Source organism: Lethenteron reissneri, chromosome 58 (assembly GCF_015708825.2).
Source record: "Lethenteron reissneri isolate LAM-NWPU_2019-01 chromosome 58, ASM1570882v1, whole genome shotgun sequence".
Taxonomy (NCBI): domain Eukaryota; kingdom Metazoa; phylum Chordata; class Hyperoartia; order Petromyzontiformes; family Petromyzontidae; genus Lethenteron; species Lethenteron reissneri.
Window position 1 is genome coordinate 7,780,380 of NC_083836.1, and position 17,720 is coordinate 7,798,099.

General features: G+C 47.2%; 1 protein-coding gene across 8 annotated transcripts in view; it reads left to right on the top strand.

The window, feature by feature from the left end:
- Positions 1-17,720, top strand: part of LOC133357615 (guanine nucleotide exchange factor DBS-like) — a 198,514-nt gene that overhangs the window by 167,757 nt on the left and 13,037 nt on the right. For 6 of the 8 annotated variants that reach the window (XM_061575651.1, XM_061575648.1, XM_061575649.1 and 3 more), the window contains 8 exons: positions 2,685-2,906; positions 4,557-4,649; positions 10,255-10,333; positions 12,592-12,673; positions 13,242-13,336; positions 14,465-14,527; positions 16,262-16,351; positions 17,347-17,418. In XM_061575651.1, coding sequence (XP_061431635.1) covers positions 2,685-2,906; positions 4,557-4,649; positions 10,255-10,333; positions 12,592-12,673; positions 13,242-13,336; positions 14,465-14,527; positions 16,262-16,351; positions 17,347-17,418 — 796 coding nt within the window. Of the gene's footprint in view, positions 1-2,684; positions 2,907-4,556; positions 4,650-10,254; positions 10,334-12,591; positions 12,674-13,241; positions 13,337-14,464; positions 14,528-15,899; positions 16,241-16,261; positions 16,352-17,346; positions 17,419-17,720 lie in introns of those variants that run through there. The other 2 variants (XM_061575647.1, XM_061575654.1) reach the window with 2 other exon arrangements.

Sequence of the window (17,720 nt, forward strand, 5' to 3'; positions counted from 1 at the left end):
TTTAGACATCGCGTCGACGAGTTCATTACTCAAGGCGTTCTTAATGCAACTAGACTAAACAAATGTTCTTGCTGTGGATTTCACACCTGATGATGATTGCTTGTGTTGCAGTCGAAACGTCGTTAGAATTTTTTATTGTTTTATATTTTTATTATTTTATTTGAAATTTTCTTGCTGTGGATTTCACACCTGATGATGATTGCTTGTGTTGCAGTCGAAACGTCGTGAGAATTTTTATTGTTTTATATTTTTATTATTTTATTATTTCCCTTCTACGTGACTTTACCGAAAGAACCAAGAATATGAATCCCTGCAATCACGAAAGCTTTAAATAAAAATTTAGACGAAACAATGTTATATTTATGCAGGTACGGCCACACTGAACGATGTAGCTCTTTTTCAGATGAGACCTGGCTATAACAAATGATGGCTCGGCGAAGTGGCTTATCGTGTGGGGATTTATAGCAGCCAAATACTCTGACCGCGCGATGTTGATTCTTGATGCGGAGGGCAAAACCGGAGCACCCGGAGAAAAATCCACTCGACCGCAGGGAGAACATGCAAACTCCAAATGTGCGGGCGTCAGGGTCGTTATTGAACCCACAACCTCCTGCGTACCAGGCGAGGGAGTTAACATATTGCTATCGTGGTGAGACGTTCATATCCATGACACTTGGTAGAGGTGCCAAACAACTGACGATAGGTAACACTGGTAAAAAAAAATAATAATAATCTGGCCTGGACTTTTGCAGCTGTTCTAGACTAATTTCAGGGTGCTGATTCCAAATCTGATCTCAGATTTGCTCTATCACATATAATTTTTATGCTATCAGCATACCCCATTTTCATTGATTTTACCCGAAATTAACTCTGTCACTTATGATTGCAAGTTGTTGCGAGTCAGTGACTGCTTTAGTGTTAAGATATGGTGCTGTATTTTTAGGATGGTGTGTTTATAATATCATTTTATGTAGATATCCACATTTATTTCATATTTTTCTTCTGCAGTTTTTATTGAAAATGAAATATTTGATATCTCAAAAAACCTGATGTATAGACAAAAACTGATACCAGATTTGGAATCAGCACCCCAAAGTTACCTTAAAACCGTTGGAATACCTTATTCCAGTAAAAGTGTGTTGACCAGTGTAATACATCCAATGATAATGGCAACGACGGGCTGATAATTCATGACGATTGCATTGCACGGAAAAAAGAAAAATCCTACTTCACAGCCCTGCGTCAATCCACTGCTGGATGAAGGCCTACTTCCCCATGCCGTATTGGCCATCTGCGTTCTCATCTAAACGTGCGTTTAAACAATTGTTTTGCTGCTATAAATGTCCAAATGATGAGCCACTTCGTTGAGCTGTCATTTGTGGTCAGGTCGCATTTGAAAAATATGTTAATTCCTCAGTGGGACTTTGCCTGGTAGGTTGGGGATGATTTAGTGTTGTATTTGTGTGTGTTTGGGTGATTTGTTTTCCTTAAATTTCGATGTAAAGCTTTCGTGACTGCAGGGATTCATCTTCTTGGTTTTTTCAGTACAGTCACGTAGAAGGGAAATAATAAAAGAAACAAAATAAAACATAGTAAAATTAAAGATTTAATGTTTTATTTTTATTATTTTATTATTTCCCTTCTACGTCATTTGATAATATAAAATATTTTACTATGTTTTATTTTACTATTTTATTATTTCCCTTCTACGTGACTTTACCAAAAGAACCAAGAAGTAGTTTACCTTACTTGTAATTTGCGCTACAACCGTGTGTTTGTATTGTTATTGTAATGTTCTCACCTGACCCCACTGGACTTCTGTGGCAAAAGAGCAGATCCCTCCAGGATGAATAAATATTCTCAGAACATTCATTCCATCCTGGAGGGATCCGACGAGCTACAGAGATCTTCCGCCACAGGCGTCCAGCGGCTCATCCGCGATCGTTTCGCTCTGCGCTTCTACGACCTCTTCGAGGCAGAGGTCGCAAACGGGTTTTGATTCCTTACCCGTACCCGTACCCGGCCGCACCAGGGTCGCAAATGGGTACCCGTACCTGGCTGGGTACGGGTACCCGTTCCCTACCCGTACCCGTACCCTACCCGAAATGAGTGACAAACGGTTACTCATCTTCTTGGTTCTTTCGGTAAAGTCACGTAGAAGGGAAGTAATAAAAAAATAAAATAAAAAAATATTGTATTACTTCTACGTGACTTTACCGAAAGAACCAAGAATATGAATCCCTGCAGTCACGAAAGTTTTAAATCGAAACAGTTACTCACCAGTGACTCACGGCCTACCCGTAACCGTACCCGGCCGCACCAGTGTCGCAAACGGCTACCCGTACCTGGCCGGGTACGGGTAGGCGGGTATCGGGTAGGGTACGGGTATCGGGTAGGGTACGGGTATTGGGTACGGTACGGGTATCGGGTAGGGTACGGGTACCGGGTAGGGTACGGGTATTGGGTACGGTACGGGTATCGGGTAGGGTACGGGTATCGGGTAGGGTACGGGTATCGGGTAGGGTACGGGTATCGGGTAGGGTACGGGTATCGGGTAGGGTACGGGTATCGGGGAGGGTACGGCTATCGGGTAGGGTACGGGTATCGGGTACCCAGTTGCGACCCCTGCTTCGAGGGGACTCATCCTGAACGTGTCCCGTCGTCATTGACGCCGTCGCCCACAGGGAGACGTCCGAGACCTGGGGCGGCTGCTCATGCAGGGCGCGTTCAGCGTGTGGGCCGAGAGCCGCAAGGGCCACAGCAAGGTGAAGGAGCTGGCGCGCTTCAAGCCCATGCAGCGCCACCTCTTCCTCTACCCCAAGCTGCTGCTCTTCTGCAAGCGCCGCGAGGAGACGGGGGAGGGGTACGAGAAGGCGCCTTCCTACAGCTTCAAGCACGCCTTGAAGGTGCGTGCGTGCGTGTGTGCGCGCGTGCGTGCGTGTGTGCGTGCGTGTGTGTGCGAGGGTGTGTTCGCGTGTGGTGAGCGGCAACAACAACAACAACAGCGGTTAGCGCGCCGTGATACAGACACCGGCAATTATTTGTATACATATGTTGTTTTATTATTTGAAAATATATTGGTAAACGATTTGTTTACCTTTTCTATACTTTGCACTCATATCGTGTTTTGGTATTGTTTGTTGTTGAAACGTTCTGACCCCGTGCCCCCACTGGACATCTGTGACAAGAAGCTTTATAGCTCACCGTATTCCTCCAGCGCACATCAATATATTTTGATTGTGATTCTGAATTTCCGAGTTCGATTTCCGCTCGCGGTCAGCACGGCGACGATGTGATGAATATCTGGAGCGGTCGTCGATTCAGCCCAAAATGAGCACCTGCTGTGATGTGTGAACGTCAGCACTGGGAAGACGAAAGGTCACCAGCCGTGCAACTGGCCCCACCGTCTCCTCTTGCACCGTGCTGACCTTTGCAGTTGTTCACAATTACAGACACAAAGAATGTCCGTAGAAATTCTTTGGGGCACGTGCTGATAGCGACCACCTATGAAGGCCATCACGGCACAGGATGGGGTGGAGTGGCCAGTACCACGCCTGGCTAAATGACAGATCTTCTGTATACGCAGTAAACAATTGTTAATTCTCGATTTAAAGCTTTCGTGACTGCAGGGATTCATCTTCTTGGTTCTTTCGGAAAGACTTTCCGACAGACCTGTACTTCACCTGAGCAAGGCTGCTTGTGTTGTGGCTGAAATGTCGTGAGAATGATTTTATTATGTTTTTTATTTTTTATTTTATTATTTCCCTTCTACGTGACTTTACCGAAAGAACCAAGAAGATGAATTGTTAATTCGACACATATGGGGCTCTGGCCTTGCCGAATTATCCAATATTCCGAAGTATGTACAATCGTACTCCCCAGTGCCTCCTGCCCCAATTAAAAAAATGAAAAACTTGTTTTCCAAAAAATATTCCTAGGAAAAAGTAAACGCTTACCATGAGTGACCAACACAGCAGGCGAAGAAGGAGGATGTGGTAGGTTCCACGTGGTAGTTGACAGAGGTTGTGGAGTGTGACCTTAATGCACTTAGGATGCACTGACTGTACATGCATGTTCACTTTATCACTAAATTGTAACTTAAACCGAGTCGTTGTTTTATACTCTTAGTTCTTTCGTTGTTTTAGTCGTGACGCATGGCGTCGCTCCACGTGCATGCCGAAATTGGACCATTCGGTATGGCAATTCGACTCATAGCGAATTACTAATACACAGTATCTGCCGAAAGCGCAGCCGTGCCGAAATATCCCCAATTACGAATGATCAAATACCGAAATAACGAGGTTTAACTGCGTGCCGAGCGTCTTTCGCGCCGTACATAGCCAACGGTGCTAATCGTAGGTGCGTGGCAAGGACGTATAAACCTCCACCGAGGGTGACTGCGCGACGAGAGATAAGTTCGTGCTGCGCCGATTTCAGCGTCGCAGGATTGTGAGAGGCGGCGCCGGCTTGGGGTAGGCCTTCATCCAGCAGTAGATTGATCATGGCTGATGGCGATGATTCAAAACGCCGGTGTCCCTTCACTTTCCCACCCGCAGATGGATGGAGTGGGCATCACTGAGGTGGCCAAGGGCGATCAGAAGAAGTTTGAGGTCAGCTACAATGGGCGTGAGGAGGTCTACACAATACAGGTAAAGCTCCTAACCCTAAAGCACGTGTCACGACCGTCAATAACCGCACGCAACTAAATCATAAACAAGCGTTTTTTTTTCACGTTGCGAAAATGGTGTTTGTCTGATCGTTCTTTATTTGGTTTAACACGTAGGCTTTTGCGAACAATATCATTAATGATAGAGTTTATTTAGGGTTTGATCGCGTAAATATCTAAATGTATCGTAGTCAGATTGTAAATGTTGTGGCTTGGCTCTCCAACACACCGGTGTGCTGTACTAGTGACGAATTGGCCACGTTCTGTTTACGTGACAACCCTCAATAGTCAGCTGTGTCAGGTGGTGGCGAGTTTAACGACACATTTATTTACGTGATCTAACCCAAAAAACGTTCTTTATTTGTTACCCATAGTCCTTCACAATCAGCCTACTGGCTTTGCGGAAAAACAATATCCTGCAGCATTGGATTTAGGCGAGCAAACCATTGACCGATTTCCGCCTTCTGGGTCGCATCAGCAGTGAGGCTGGTTGAACAATCGCTGCTGCTTTTGCTGGATGTCATTGGCAAGAGCGCCCCTGTCCGTCTCAACGAGTGTGTAAAAAATTAACCCGTAAAAACAAAGTTTTTCACTATAAATCCTTTATATGCGTGGCAGCTAGAGTCCTCTCGTCCTCTGGCTTGAGATGGCTGCCACCTATGGGTCAGATGATTGCCTGCCACCATTAAGCAATTAGTAATTAAATATAATTTATTTTTTCCTAAAAAGTGTAAAATTTAGGTAAAAAATTTTCATGGAAATAAATTGTCACGCACAACGAGTCTGTGTGCAAAATGTCAGCTCGATTGGATCACGGGAAGTGGGTTAAAAAACGACCGAAAGATTTGCACGGTCGTAAGCGCGCAAGCAAGCAAATGAACTTAATATAAAGGATTTAAAAAGCAGTCGTGGGGCGGTGAGGTGGTCCCAGCGACGGCGCGTGCACCACTTGCTGCAGGGGACTTGCGGTTGAAATCCAGACGGCCGCCCTGGTTGTTGTCATGACGAGTGGATTCACCCACAAGTGTGCGCCGTCTGCATCATAGTGGCCTTTCAAGGTCCCCTGATTCATATTCTTAGGTTTTTTTTCTCGGTAAAGTGACGTAGGTAAAAACATTAAAAAGTAAAATAAAATAAAAATCACGACGTTTCGGAGGCAATACAAGCTTCCATCTTCAGGTGGTACCGTCACAGCCACGACAGCTGTATCAAGCTGTATTACTTGATACAGCTGTCGTGGCTGTGACGGTACCACCTGAAGACGGAAGCTTGTGTTGCCTCCGAAACGTCTCAAGCTGTATTACTTGATACAGCTGTCGTGGCTGTGACGGTACCACCTGAAGACGGAAGCTTGTGTTGCCTCCGAAACGTCGTGATTTTTATTTTATTTTACTTTTTAATGTTTTTACCTACGTGACTTTACCGAGAAAAAAAAAACTAAGAATATGAATCATTGCAGTCACGAAAGCTTCAAATCTAGGTCCCCTGATATCATTCGCAAAGAGGAGGCCATTGGTTGCTGGCACCATGGTTCAAATTTGCCATCTTCGAAAATTGCCTGCGTGTCACGGAATTGGGATTGCTCGTAGAAATCGTCTCCACATTGCAGGCCAGGACCTGAATCTAAACTAAATTAACGTAATTTAACTTTTTATTTTAGCAGGTAAGGCCCACTGAGCTATGTAGCTCTTTTTCAGAATTGGCCTGGCCACAAACGATAGCTCCATTAAGTGGCTTATTAAGTGGACATTTATAGCAGCCAGATACTCTGAGCGCATGATTCTAAATTGCGGAGGGAAAAGCCGGAGGACCCAGAGAAAAATCCACATGACTACAGGGAGGTGGAACACGCAAACTCAAAGTATAAAGCAGGCGTCCGGGTCGGGGTTGAACCCGCGACCTCCTGTGTACCAGACGGGGTAGTTAACATCTCCGAGCCACCGTGTTATCCATCACCCTCCACTGGGGGGTGCCATTGCAAATGTTTGAGATGAAAAGAGCGCTCTGAGTTTCCTTGGTCTAGAGCAAGGGCGGGGAACCTTTTTTCTGCCAAGGGCCATTTGGATATTTACAACATCATTTGCGGGCCATACAAAATTATCAACTTTAAAATTAGCCCGTTATATTTTGTCAAACATTTAATTAACTCGCCCCTAATTTGATGGCTGGAACTGCTTCTCTTTGGCGAGGCGCGTGGTGATGTTAGCTGGTATTGATGATGTTGCTACTCGCAGCTGCTTTTCCAGGTTTGCTCCTAGATTTATTGAATTTCGAGTCCCGCCTGCGGTTGCCTTGGCAGGGCCACACCAAATGATTTCGTGGGCCTCATACGGCCCGCGGGCTGGACGTTCCCCACCCCTGGTCTAGAGAGTGCTACATAAAAAAAAAATCGTAATTAGCACGTGTTTTTTTTTATTGCGACTTAACACGAACCAGCCCAGTACAAAACACTGGTCCCACTACAGGGGTGAGGGGGTGCAGAGGGGAGGGATAGAAACTCCACGAGCAAAAATCCTAGACCGGGCACATCCACGACTTAACGAAAGTGGATATTCGGGCTCTCTGCCCCATGATTAGCATACGTTGTGCAAATGCTGCTGGATAATATCAGTCTGCAAAGCCAATAGGTCAACGAATGGAACGTATTTTACTTGATAGGTGGCGGCACAGAACTATTGTGGAGGTTGCATAATGATAAAACGACGTTGACGTTAGATTCCAGATTTGAAGCTTTCGTGACTGCAAGGATTCATACTCTTAGGTTTTTTCGGTAAAGTCACGTAGATAAAAATAAATCAAATATAATAGAAATAATAGAAATAAATTAATACAGTAAATTCAGCTGTGACGGTCCCACCTGATGACGGAGACTTGTGTTGCCTCCGAAACGTCGTGATTTATTATTCTATTTCTATTATTATTTCTATTATATTTTATTTATTTTTACCTACGTGACTTTACCGAAATAACCTAAGAGTTGACGTTAGAGTCGGGCACATGATGTCACCGATGTCACAGTGGCCTTCTGCCTTCCTAGAAATCGGCAAGAGGTTGCGCGAACACCGCCACAGTTGTGACACAAGCTGCTCGTCGAGATAAATCACGCACGCAAGTCAGTCCCGTCATGTAAGAGCACATTACGTTTAAATTTAATCCTGCAGAAGTTTATTTTTTTTTTATTTTTTAGCAAAGCGTATGGCGGTTTATAGGAGCCGTGGATAGTATCCCCCCCCCCGCCCGCCCCGCATTGAGATGGATTTTTGGAGTTTAGCTTCATTTTTTTTTACCCATCATGCTCCGCAACAGCGCGGTAATGAGTTCGTGTACATTTCCGCATGCACCGTGGCGGATGTGGGGCACGTTGCTCAAGCATAGACTGGGTCCCTTGACGAATTATGAAATCTGGTGCCCATTTATGTTTGCCTCATCATCATCATCACCGCCACGGTCCATCGGCATCCGCTGCACATTTCGTCATTTGCTTCCAGTTTCGTCTCGTGCCAGTTGCTCAAGGAGTGTCCACATCTTTGTGGCACCAATCTCGTATGATTCTCTTCGTGGCACCAATTAATTACCTTTGTGGCACCGTCAATTATCTTTGTGGCACCGATTGTGGCACCAGTCTTTGTGGCATCAATCTCTTATGATTCTCTTTGAGGTCTTCCTCCCTTTCCAGTTGCTTCTGAGTTTTTTTAATCTCCAAACAGCAAACAACAACAATAACAACACACTTTGGTTCATGTCGAAAATAAAATCAAAGAGTAATAGAATACGATGTTTCGGTTGCAACACCAGCAGCCATCATCGGGTCAGAATGAATGATAAAACACAGACACGGGAACAGCATAGGCAGACACACGTGCAGAGAGTAATTCGTGCAGTCACGAAAACTTGGAATCTAGTTTCATAACAACAAACTTTAAATGGCCCTGTTGTTGTCCATCCTACATTATGTGCCCTGTTCTACCTTACCTATTATTTATCGATGTTTCAATACATTTATATTCATCCATCCAAAGCAAACCAAATCATCGGTACCTTTTAGGGGCCGTCCATAAATGACGTCACGCACCTGGGGAGGGGGGTGCCAGACATTTGTAACGATGTGTGACGAGTGGGGGGGGGGGGGGGGGGGTGAGAAATATGACGTCACGTAAAAATGCGCAACTTTAAATAAATATAGAATTGTTATAACAACACTAATTGTTATAACAACACTCCTACAACATCAGAGTGCAGCGCCACATTAAATACGCACTACAATGACAATAGTTTAAAGCGATTTGAAGCATTTTTTCGATTTAAAGCTTTCGTGACTGCAGGGATTCATATTCTTGGTTCTTTCGGTAAAGTCACGTAGAAGAGAAATAATACAATAATAAAACATAAACTTAATAAAATAAAATAAATTAAAATAAAAAATAAAATAAAACATATTTCCGTTCTACGTGACTTTACCGAAAGAACCAATAAGATTTGAAGCATGTTTTATTTTCAAAATGGAAATATGGTTTTGGGGGGGTGGGGGGCAGAGCTTTGTGACGTCATATTTGAGGGGGGGGTCTGACTTTTTGTGACGCCGTGTGACGATGGAGGGAGGGGGTCAAAAATCGCCAAAAATCGTCCAAAATCGCGTGACGTCATTTATGGACGGTCCCTTAGCGCGTGCGGCAATTGTTTGAGGCTCACGAAGGGGGCTCTTATCACGTTTCGAGACGGGCGGAGCGCTGCAGTAAATGTGCACTAGGGGGCGACGTTGCCGCACGCTAAATATTATTCGGTCACCTTTTAAAATTTGGCAAAAGAAAAATTCGGACCATGACGCCAGAGGTCGCAAACGGGTTTTGATTCCTTACCCGTACCCGGCCGCACCAGGGTCGCAAACGGGTACCCGTACGGGTAGCCGGGTATCGGGTAGGGTACGGGTATCGGGTACCCGGTTGCGAACTCTGCATGACGCCCCGGCGCGCAGTGTCTGCGGTTGTTTTTTTGGGTTTGTTCTCGAAACGACGTCAGGGAATCTTGGACGTCCGCTGTGAATCCGTCGGCGTATATTTTATATATTTTAATACTTTATTGTTAATGCACGCGCAGTATTATTTAGGCCGGCCTAACAAATTTGCACAGCACACCACATCTTTGCAACAGGCGAGGTAGATAGACATTTACACTATGAGACATCTCCTTTACCAGTGGCAAATATAGTAATAGGTTTTTACCCTTTCAACTGGTACAAAAACTGACACCTTTATACAAGGCATCATGTTTGCAATAACCACAACACAAGCAGTCAAAATGCAAACAAAAAGAAACAACTCTGATAATGATAATGATATGCACTGTCCTCAAGGAGTTGTTCCTTTTTGTTTGCATTTTGACTGCTTGTGTTGTGGTTATTGCAAACATGATGCCTTGTATAAAGGTGTCAGTTTTTGTACCAGTTGAAAGGGTAAAAACCTATTACTAGGCGAGGTAGAGTTAATGACAAATATTGTGAGTGGTTGTTTTGTATTCGTTCTTATGTACCCCTGATTTTGTGTTTGCTCTGTATATTGATATTTATATATATGTTTCCTTATTTGTTTCAGGCATCCTCAGTGGAAGTGAAGACGGCTTGGGTGCATGAGATCAGAAAGGTTCTGACAAGTCAACTGGAAGCCTGCAAAGGTCAGATGTCGCACTGCCGCAGTCAAGCTGGATGAAACGATGAAAGTGCGGTGCAACACGAGCCGATAGGGGGCGCCACGGTGGCTATGAGACGTTAACTACCTCGCCTGGTGTGCAGGATGTCGTGGGTTCGATCCCGACCCTGACGTCTGCTGTGTATTTGGAGTTTGCGTGTCTCTCATCATCATCACCACGGTGGCTATGAGATGTTAACTACCTCGCCTGGTGCGCAGGATGTCGCGGGTTCGATCCCGACCCTGACGTCTGCTGTGTATTTGGAGTTTGCGTGTCTCTCATCATCATCACCACGGTGGCTCGGAGATGTTAACTACCTCGCCTGGTGCGCAGGATGTCGCGGGTTCGATCTCGACCCTGATGCCTGCTGTGTATTTGGAGTTTGCGTGTCTCTCATCATCATCACCACGGTGGCTAGGAGATGTTAACTACCTCGCCTGGTGCGCAGGATGTCGCGGGTTCGATCTCGACCCTGATGCCTGCTGTGTATTTGGAGTTTGCGTGTCTCTCATCATCATCACCACGGTGGCTAGGAGATGTTAACTACCTCGCCTGGTGTGCAGGATGTCGCGGGTTCATTCTCGACCCTGATGCCTGCTGCTGTTTATTTGGAGTTCGGGTCTCTCTCCCATTTGTCCTGTGGATTTTTCTCCGGGTCCTCCGGTTTTTCCCTCCACGTTAAGAATCAACATGCATTCAGAGTATTTGTCTGCTATAAATGTGGACATGATAAGCCACTTTGTTGAGCGAAGTGGCTTATCATGTGCTACATAGCTCAGTGGACCTTACCTGGTAAAATAGAAATTGTTTAGTTTTTAGTTTAAATTGTCGCTAGTTGCAGAGGTTCGCGGTTCGGATCCGGCAGGCCACCCTGGCTACTACCGTGATGTGTGTCACCAATGAATGCACAGAGGACGTTAAAGACCCCTTGACGTCTTTCGAAACGAGTAGGCACATTGTGTGTCAACGCAAACAGTGCAACATTTTTCCAAATACGAAAAATTACACCGCACATTTACTCAAACTTGAGACTACACATCACATTTGTGGCCCTCCGCTGGCAGACTCCATGCCATGTGCAGGCCAGTGTCTCAAAGTGGCCTTCACCAACCCCACACTGACCGGCGTGACAACACGATCGTATAGACCCCACGACCCACAGAGTGGGGAGTCCCTCACGGTATCCCAGGTCCCAGGTTCCAGGCTCCCAGGTCCCTGGTCTGTGTCGCTGAGACACCAGGTGACCCAACGCCTCCACCCATCGAGACGCTGCACCATCAGCGAATACACACCAACATGCACAGAGACCCGTAGACTCTCACAGAGACCCGTAGGCTTTCATAGAGATCCGTAGACTCTCACCGAGAGCCATAGACTCTCACAGAGACCCATAGACTCTCACCGAGAGCCATAGACTCTCACCGAGAGACTATAGTACTCACAGAGAGACCTATAGACTCGCACAGAGACCCATAGACTCACACAGAGACCCATAGACTCACACAGAGACCCATAGACTCACACAGAGACCCATAGACTCCCACAGAGACCCATAGACTCACACATAGACCCGTAGACTCTCACAGAGACCAATAAACTCACACAGAGACCCGTAGACTTTCATAGAGACCTACGAAAATCTATGGGTTGGCTACGTACGACGCTACATTTCGTGAAAAACAAGTTAAACGTACATACATACACATTTGAGTCTATGGATCTCTATACCATCAACGGGAGCTCCTCTCAAGTACCCCCAACAGATGCTATGCCCCTTTGTACAGTCTGGCCCCAGCTCATCAGCGATCATCTAAATTCCTTGTAAATATTCCCGAGAATAAGAATTGGAACAGCTGACGGAGGCTTGTTTTCCTCCTTTTAACGTCCTAAACCTTCCTTCAAAGCATGTTTCCGAAGCAGAAGATGAGGGCTGGATACACCCGCATTTGCGGAAAGTTATTTTTGACGTTGATCCTTGTCCGTGTAGCGATAGTTCAATTTTAAAGTGCCATTTTATAGAGCAGCAGCAGCAGGGTGACGTCATCATTTAACTCATCAGGTGCAATGATTTGAGGCGGAGGGGGGGGTTATTGTAATTATATACTAGATTGGTAATCAGTCAATTGTTGTGATTAGTAGTGAGTTGTAGGGCCCCTTCCGTGCTTGGACACTCCTCACCTTGACGTGTCTGGAGAGCAATCCAAAGTTTGACGCCACGCTGTTCTGTGCCACGTGCCTTCCAGAGGCAAGTCAGCTGCAGCAGAGGATCACGGACATTTCCTTCCAGTCTCCCATGAGCACCGGCACACCCAGTAGCCCTCTAAGGTGAGTAGATACTACTGCTACATTCCGATACAGCGACACGACATTCGCCACAGCGTCGAAGACGATCCCCTCGTCTGTTTTGCTAAATATTATTTCTGTCAGCGTAATCGTTGCTCGTTTGACCTGCTCAAAGAACGTCATTGGATGACTGAATAGTCGTGCAACAATTGAGCGCGACGATTCAAGTTCTCGCCATCAAATTGAAAGTACTGTGTCTACATGGATGTGTGTGTGTGTGGGGTGGTGGTGTAGCGGTTAGCGCGCTGCGCTACGAACCCGGCGGCCCGAGTTCGATTCCTGCTCATGGCCAACACCGGTGACGATTATCTGAACCGGTCCTGGGTCTCCCCTAGGTCGACTCGGCCTCGAATGAGCACCTTGTGCGGTGTGTAAACATCGCCACTGGGGAGACAAAGACGGCCGGGCGTGGTGTTGGTCACCCACCCCCTCGTGTGCCGTGCCGGCCTTCATAGGTGCTCGCTAACAGCACTTGCCCCAACATTCTGTTCAGTGTAAATGTAATAAATAATGAATCGTTCGCATTGGTTTTTGTTTTGGTTTCATTCAGAAACCAGCGGAAGAGCGGTTGGAGTCGAGTGAAAAGCCACTCGGAGCTCGTGACGATTCGCAACAGCAACGACGGCAAAAACGCGCGTGCCTCGGGTGAGCGTGCGCCGTGAGCGACGTCTAAACGTCGCCGTGCCTGCTGATGCGACACCCTCGTGCGTTGCATGTTTGTGGTTCTGGTTAGGCAGAGACCAGAGGTCGCAACCGGGTACCCGATACCCGTACCCTACCCGATACCCGGCTACCCGTACCCGGCCGGGTACGGGTAGCCGTTTGTGACCCTGGTGCGGCCGGGTACGGGTACGGGTAGGCCGTGAGTCACTGGTGAGTAACCGTTTGTCACTCATTTCGGGTAGGGTACGGGTAGGATACGGCTACCCGTACCCGGCCGGGTACGGGTACGGGTACCCATTTGCGACCCTTGTGCGGCCGGGTACGGGTAAGGAATCAAAACCCGTTTGCGACCTCTGGCAGAGACTCGTGTGAATGCGTGTGCACGTGTGCGTGACTCAGCCTCAAGTGAGTACCCGGCGCGGTGTGTAAACATCGCCACTGGGGAGACAAAGGCAGCCGGCGTGGTGCTGGCCACCCACACCCACGTGTCCCGCGCCGGTCTTCATAGGTGCTGCTCGCTAACAGCACTTGTCCCGGCAGTCTGTTCAGGCTACACGGGGGATCTTCGTCTTTGTTTCTGTGTGCCGTGTGAAAATCTGTGGGAGCGGAAAGTGGTGGCGTTGTGGTTAGAACTCCGTGCAACAAACGCGACACAGTTTCCTATAGCCCACGATAGGATAACATCGGTGGTGAATATTGAAACTGCTCCTGGGCCTTGCCTAGGTCGACTCAGTCTCAAATGAGTACCTGGTACGGTGTGTAAACATCGCCACTGGGGAGACAAAGGCGGTCGGCGTGGTGCTGACCACCCACCTCCTTGTGCGCAGTGCCGGCCTTCATAGGTGCTACTTGTGTTTAGTTTGTTGTCCTTCCCCCGTGCCTGAGATTAACACAATTGGCTTCGTACGGTGCGAAAGAAGTTCAACATAAAACGCTAACAGCACTTTCCCCAATCGTCTGTGAAGGCTATGTGGTGGATCTTTGTCCGTGTCATTCCACCAGCCATGCGCTAACCGCCTATCAATGTGTCTCCACGCCATCCAATATCCCAAATTAACCCTCCCTTGCCCCCCCCCACCCAACTGATTTGTTGCTTACAACAAAATGAAGATCGCACAGCCCTCGACAACGCGTCCAAGAGATTCACGATTCCCAGCGCGCGAGCTCCCAGAGGTGAGAACACAGCACACAACCCCTGCCACCCCGCCGGTGGCGCGTCAACCACCATAACTATTGTAAAGATTTTTTGTTTTTATTTAATTTTACCAAATAAGGGCCCACTGAGCTATGTGCAGTAAAACCTTGGATTGCGATCATAATTCGTTCCGGAAATGTGTTTGTAATCCAAAGCACTCATGTATCAGTTGTGATCACGTGACGCTCGGCAGACAAAGCGTGTACACGTACTACTTGTACTGCAAGACCTCGCTCGTTTATCAAATTTATATTTACTTTAAAAATTTGCTCGTCTTGCAAAACACTCGCAGACCAAGTTACTCGCAATCCAAGGTGTTAGTGCAGCTCTTTATCAGAAGGGACGTGGCAATTACAAATGATAGCTCAACGAAGTGGCTTATCATCGTGCGTGGAAATTTACAAATCCCATCAGCCACCGCTGCCTTCTGGGAATTCATAATTTCAGCAGGATTGGTTCAACACAAGCAAACTCTGTACTAGTTTTGACATTCAATCTATGATCAGCAGAGTCAGACTTGTTTGAACTAATGCCTGTGAACTGTCAGATGTATATCTGTATCGGTATACAGGAGGTCGTGGACTAAATTCCGACCCTGACGCTTGTTGTACATTTGGAGTTTTCGTGTTCTCCCTGTGGTGGCTGATGGGATTTGTAAATTTCCACACACGATGATAAGCCACTTCGTTGAGCTATCATTTGTGATCGCCACGTCCCTTCTGATAAAAAGAGCTGCACTAACACCTTGGATTGCGAGTAACTTGGTCTGCGAGTGTTTTGTAAGACGAGCAAAATTTTTAAATAAATATTAATTTGATAAACGAGCGAGGTCTTGCAATACGAGTAGTACGTGTACACGCTTTGTCTGCCCAGCGTCACGTGATCACAACTGATATAGGAGTGCTTTGATATACGAGTGCTTTGGATTACAAACACGTTTCCGTAACGAATTATGCTCGCAATCCAAGGTTTTACTGTACATAACTCAGTGGGCCTTACCTGGTCAAATAACATTTTTTTAGTTGAGTTTAATCGTGTGAAGACAAGGACGATGTCGCAGAAGTAGTTCTGTGATGTCCCATTCCACGGGAACATTCTTGGACATTTGGCGACACGCACACTTCTCGGAAACAATTCTGAATGGACAAGAAGCGGAAAGTAGAACCGAAATAAGAACTGGGGAAAGGATCTTGCGTTTCTGTAAACGTTGAAGGAATATATTAACTGCTGAACTTGCTTTATTTTATACTCTTTGGTTGTTTCGGTAAAGTCACGTGGCTGCAAATAATCAAGATTGCTTTATTTTATTCTCGTCTTTTGTTCACACTCTGCTGATTTCTCTCTTCCCAGCCCTGTCGTGCCTATCCTCAATGAAGAGCGGATCCACGTTGTAGATCCGCGAGCGTCGGATTGCTGCCTAGAATTCTAGCGCCGCACCGCTGCACCCGTAGACTCCGCTTTAGTAGAACAAAAATACCGCACGCGCGGCGATTTCTTAGCCCCCGTGCCCCCGTGCCCTTTGCCCTCCTTCACCTCCCTGCTCCCATACCTCGTTAACCTCGCTCGCCCTCCATTAATGCTGCTGCCACCTCCGTCGACTCCGCGCTGACCTCTTCCGTGACCCCTCACCCTGACCGCTTCTCCTCATTATCCCCTCATCCCCTCGCCCCCCCCCGCCCTCATATTCCATTTGACCCCTGACCCCCTCGTAGACTCCCAGATTGACCTGTCCGGTGTGAATCGTCGCTACTCGGCCGCCCCCGCTCTGGGGTGCTCTCCGAAGCGCCAGCCATCGGGTAAAGGTGAACCCACAGCCCCGTTACATCCGGTTCACGTGCCCACTTTCCGTTTGAGCGAAACCGTCGTCCACGTGCGCACTCACTCACTCACATACTCACACACACACTCACTCACACACACACACACTCACTCACATACTCACACACACACTCACTCACACACTCACTCACACACTCACTCACATACTCACACACACACTCACTCACACACTCACTCACACACACACTCACTCACTCACATACTCACTCACATACTCACTCACTCACTCACACTCAGTCACTCACACACTCAGTCACTCACTCACTCACTCAATCACTCACTCACTCAATCACTCACTCACACACTCACTCATGCACTCACTCACATACTCACACACTCACTCACTCACATACTCACACACACACTCACTCACACACTCACTCACATACTCACACACACACTCACTCACATACTCACACACTCACTCACTCACATACTCACACACTCACTCACTCACACACTGACTCACATACTCACACACTCACTCACTCACATACTCACACACACACTCACTCACACACTCACTCACATACTCACTCACACACACACTCACTCACATACTCACACACACACTCACTCACACACTCACTCACTCACACACTCACTCACACACTCACTCACTCACATACTCAATCGCCCGCGTGAAGGTCACGTTGCGAATCTTTGGGGTAGCTGCTGCGGAGTGGTGGTTAGTGACACACCGGGGCCTGCAATTTCGCAGGTCGCAAGTCCAATTCGATATTCCGGTTGAAAAACAATTGGCGACTAAGAAGGCATTGTCCGTTGTGGGGATCTTCTTTTGTGTGAGAATGCACAGAACAAATTACTGTCCCCCTCCCGCCCGACCTCTGGCCAGCCCAGCAGCACTCGCCGTGATCACTTCGTGACCTTTGTCCTTTGCCTCCGATGTTGATGATAAAGGCCTCTTGCTTCGTCCTCTGCCCGATGACGAGCGCAGAGCCTCCTGCGAGTCCGGCCAAGGCCAAACGGCACGAGGTGAAGAGCGACCCCACTCCTTTGGGCTACCGAGGTGAGAGGACAGCATCGTCAGCATCGTCACGTCATCATCATCATCGTCATCATCGTCAGCATTGTCATCATCGTCAGCATTGTCATCATCGTCAGCATCATCATCATCGTCATCATTGTCATCATCGTCAGCATCGTCATCATCGTCAGCATCATCGGCATCGTCATCATCGTCAGCATCGTCGTCATCATCGTCATCATCGTCGGCATCGTCATCATCGTCGTCATCATCATCAGCATCGTCATCATCGTCAGCATCATCATCATCGTCATCATCGTCATCATCGTCGGCATCATCATCAT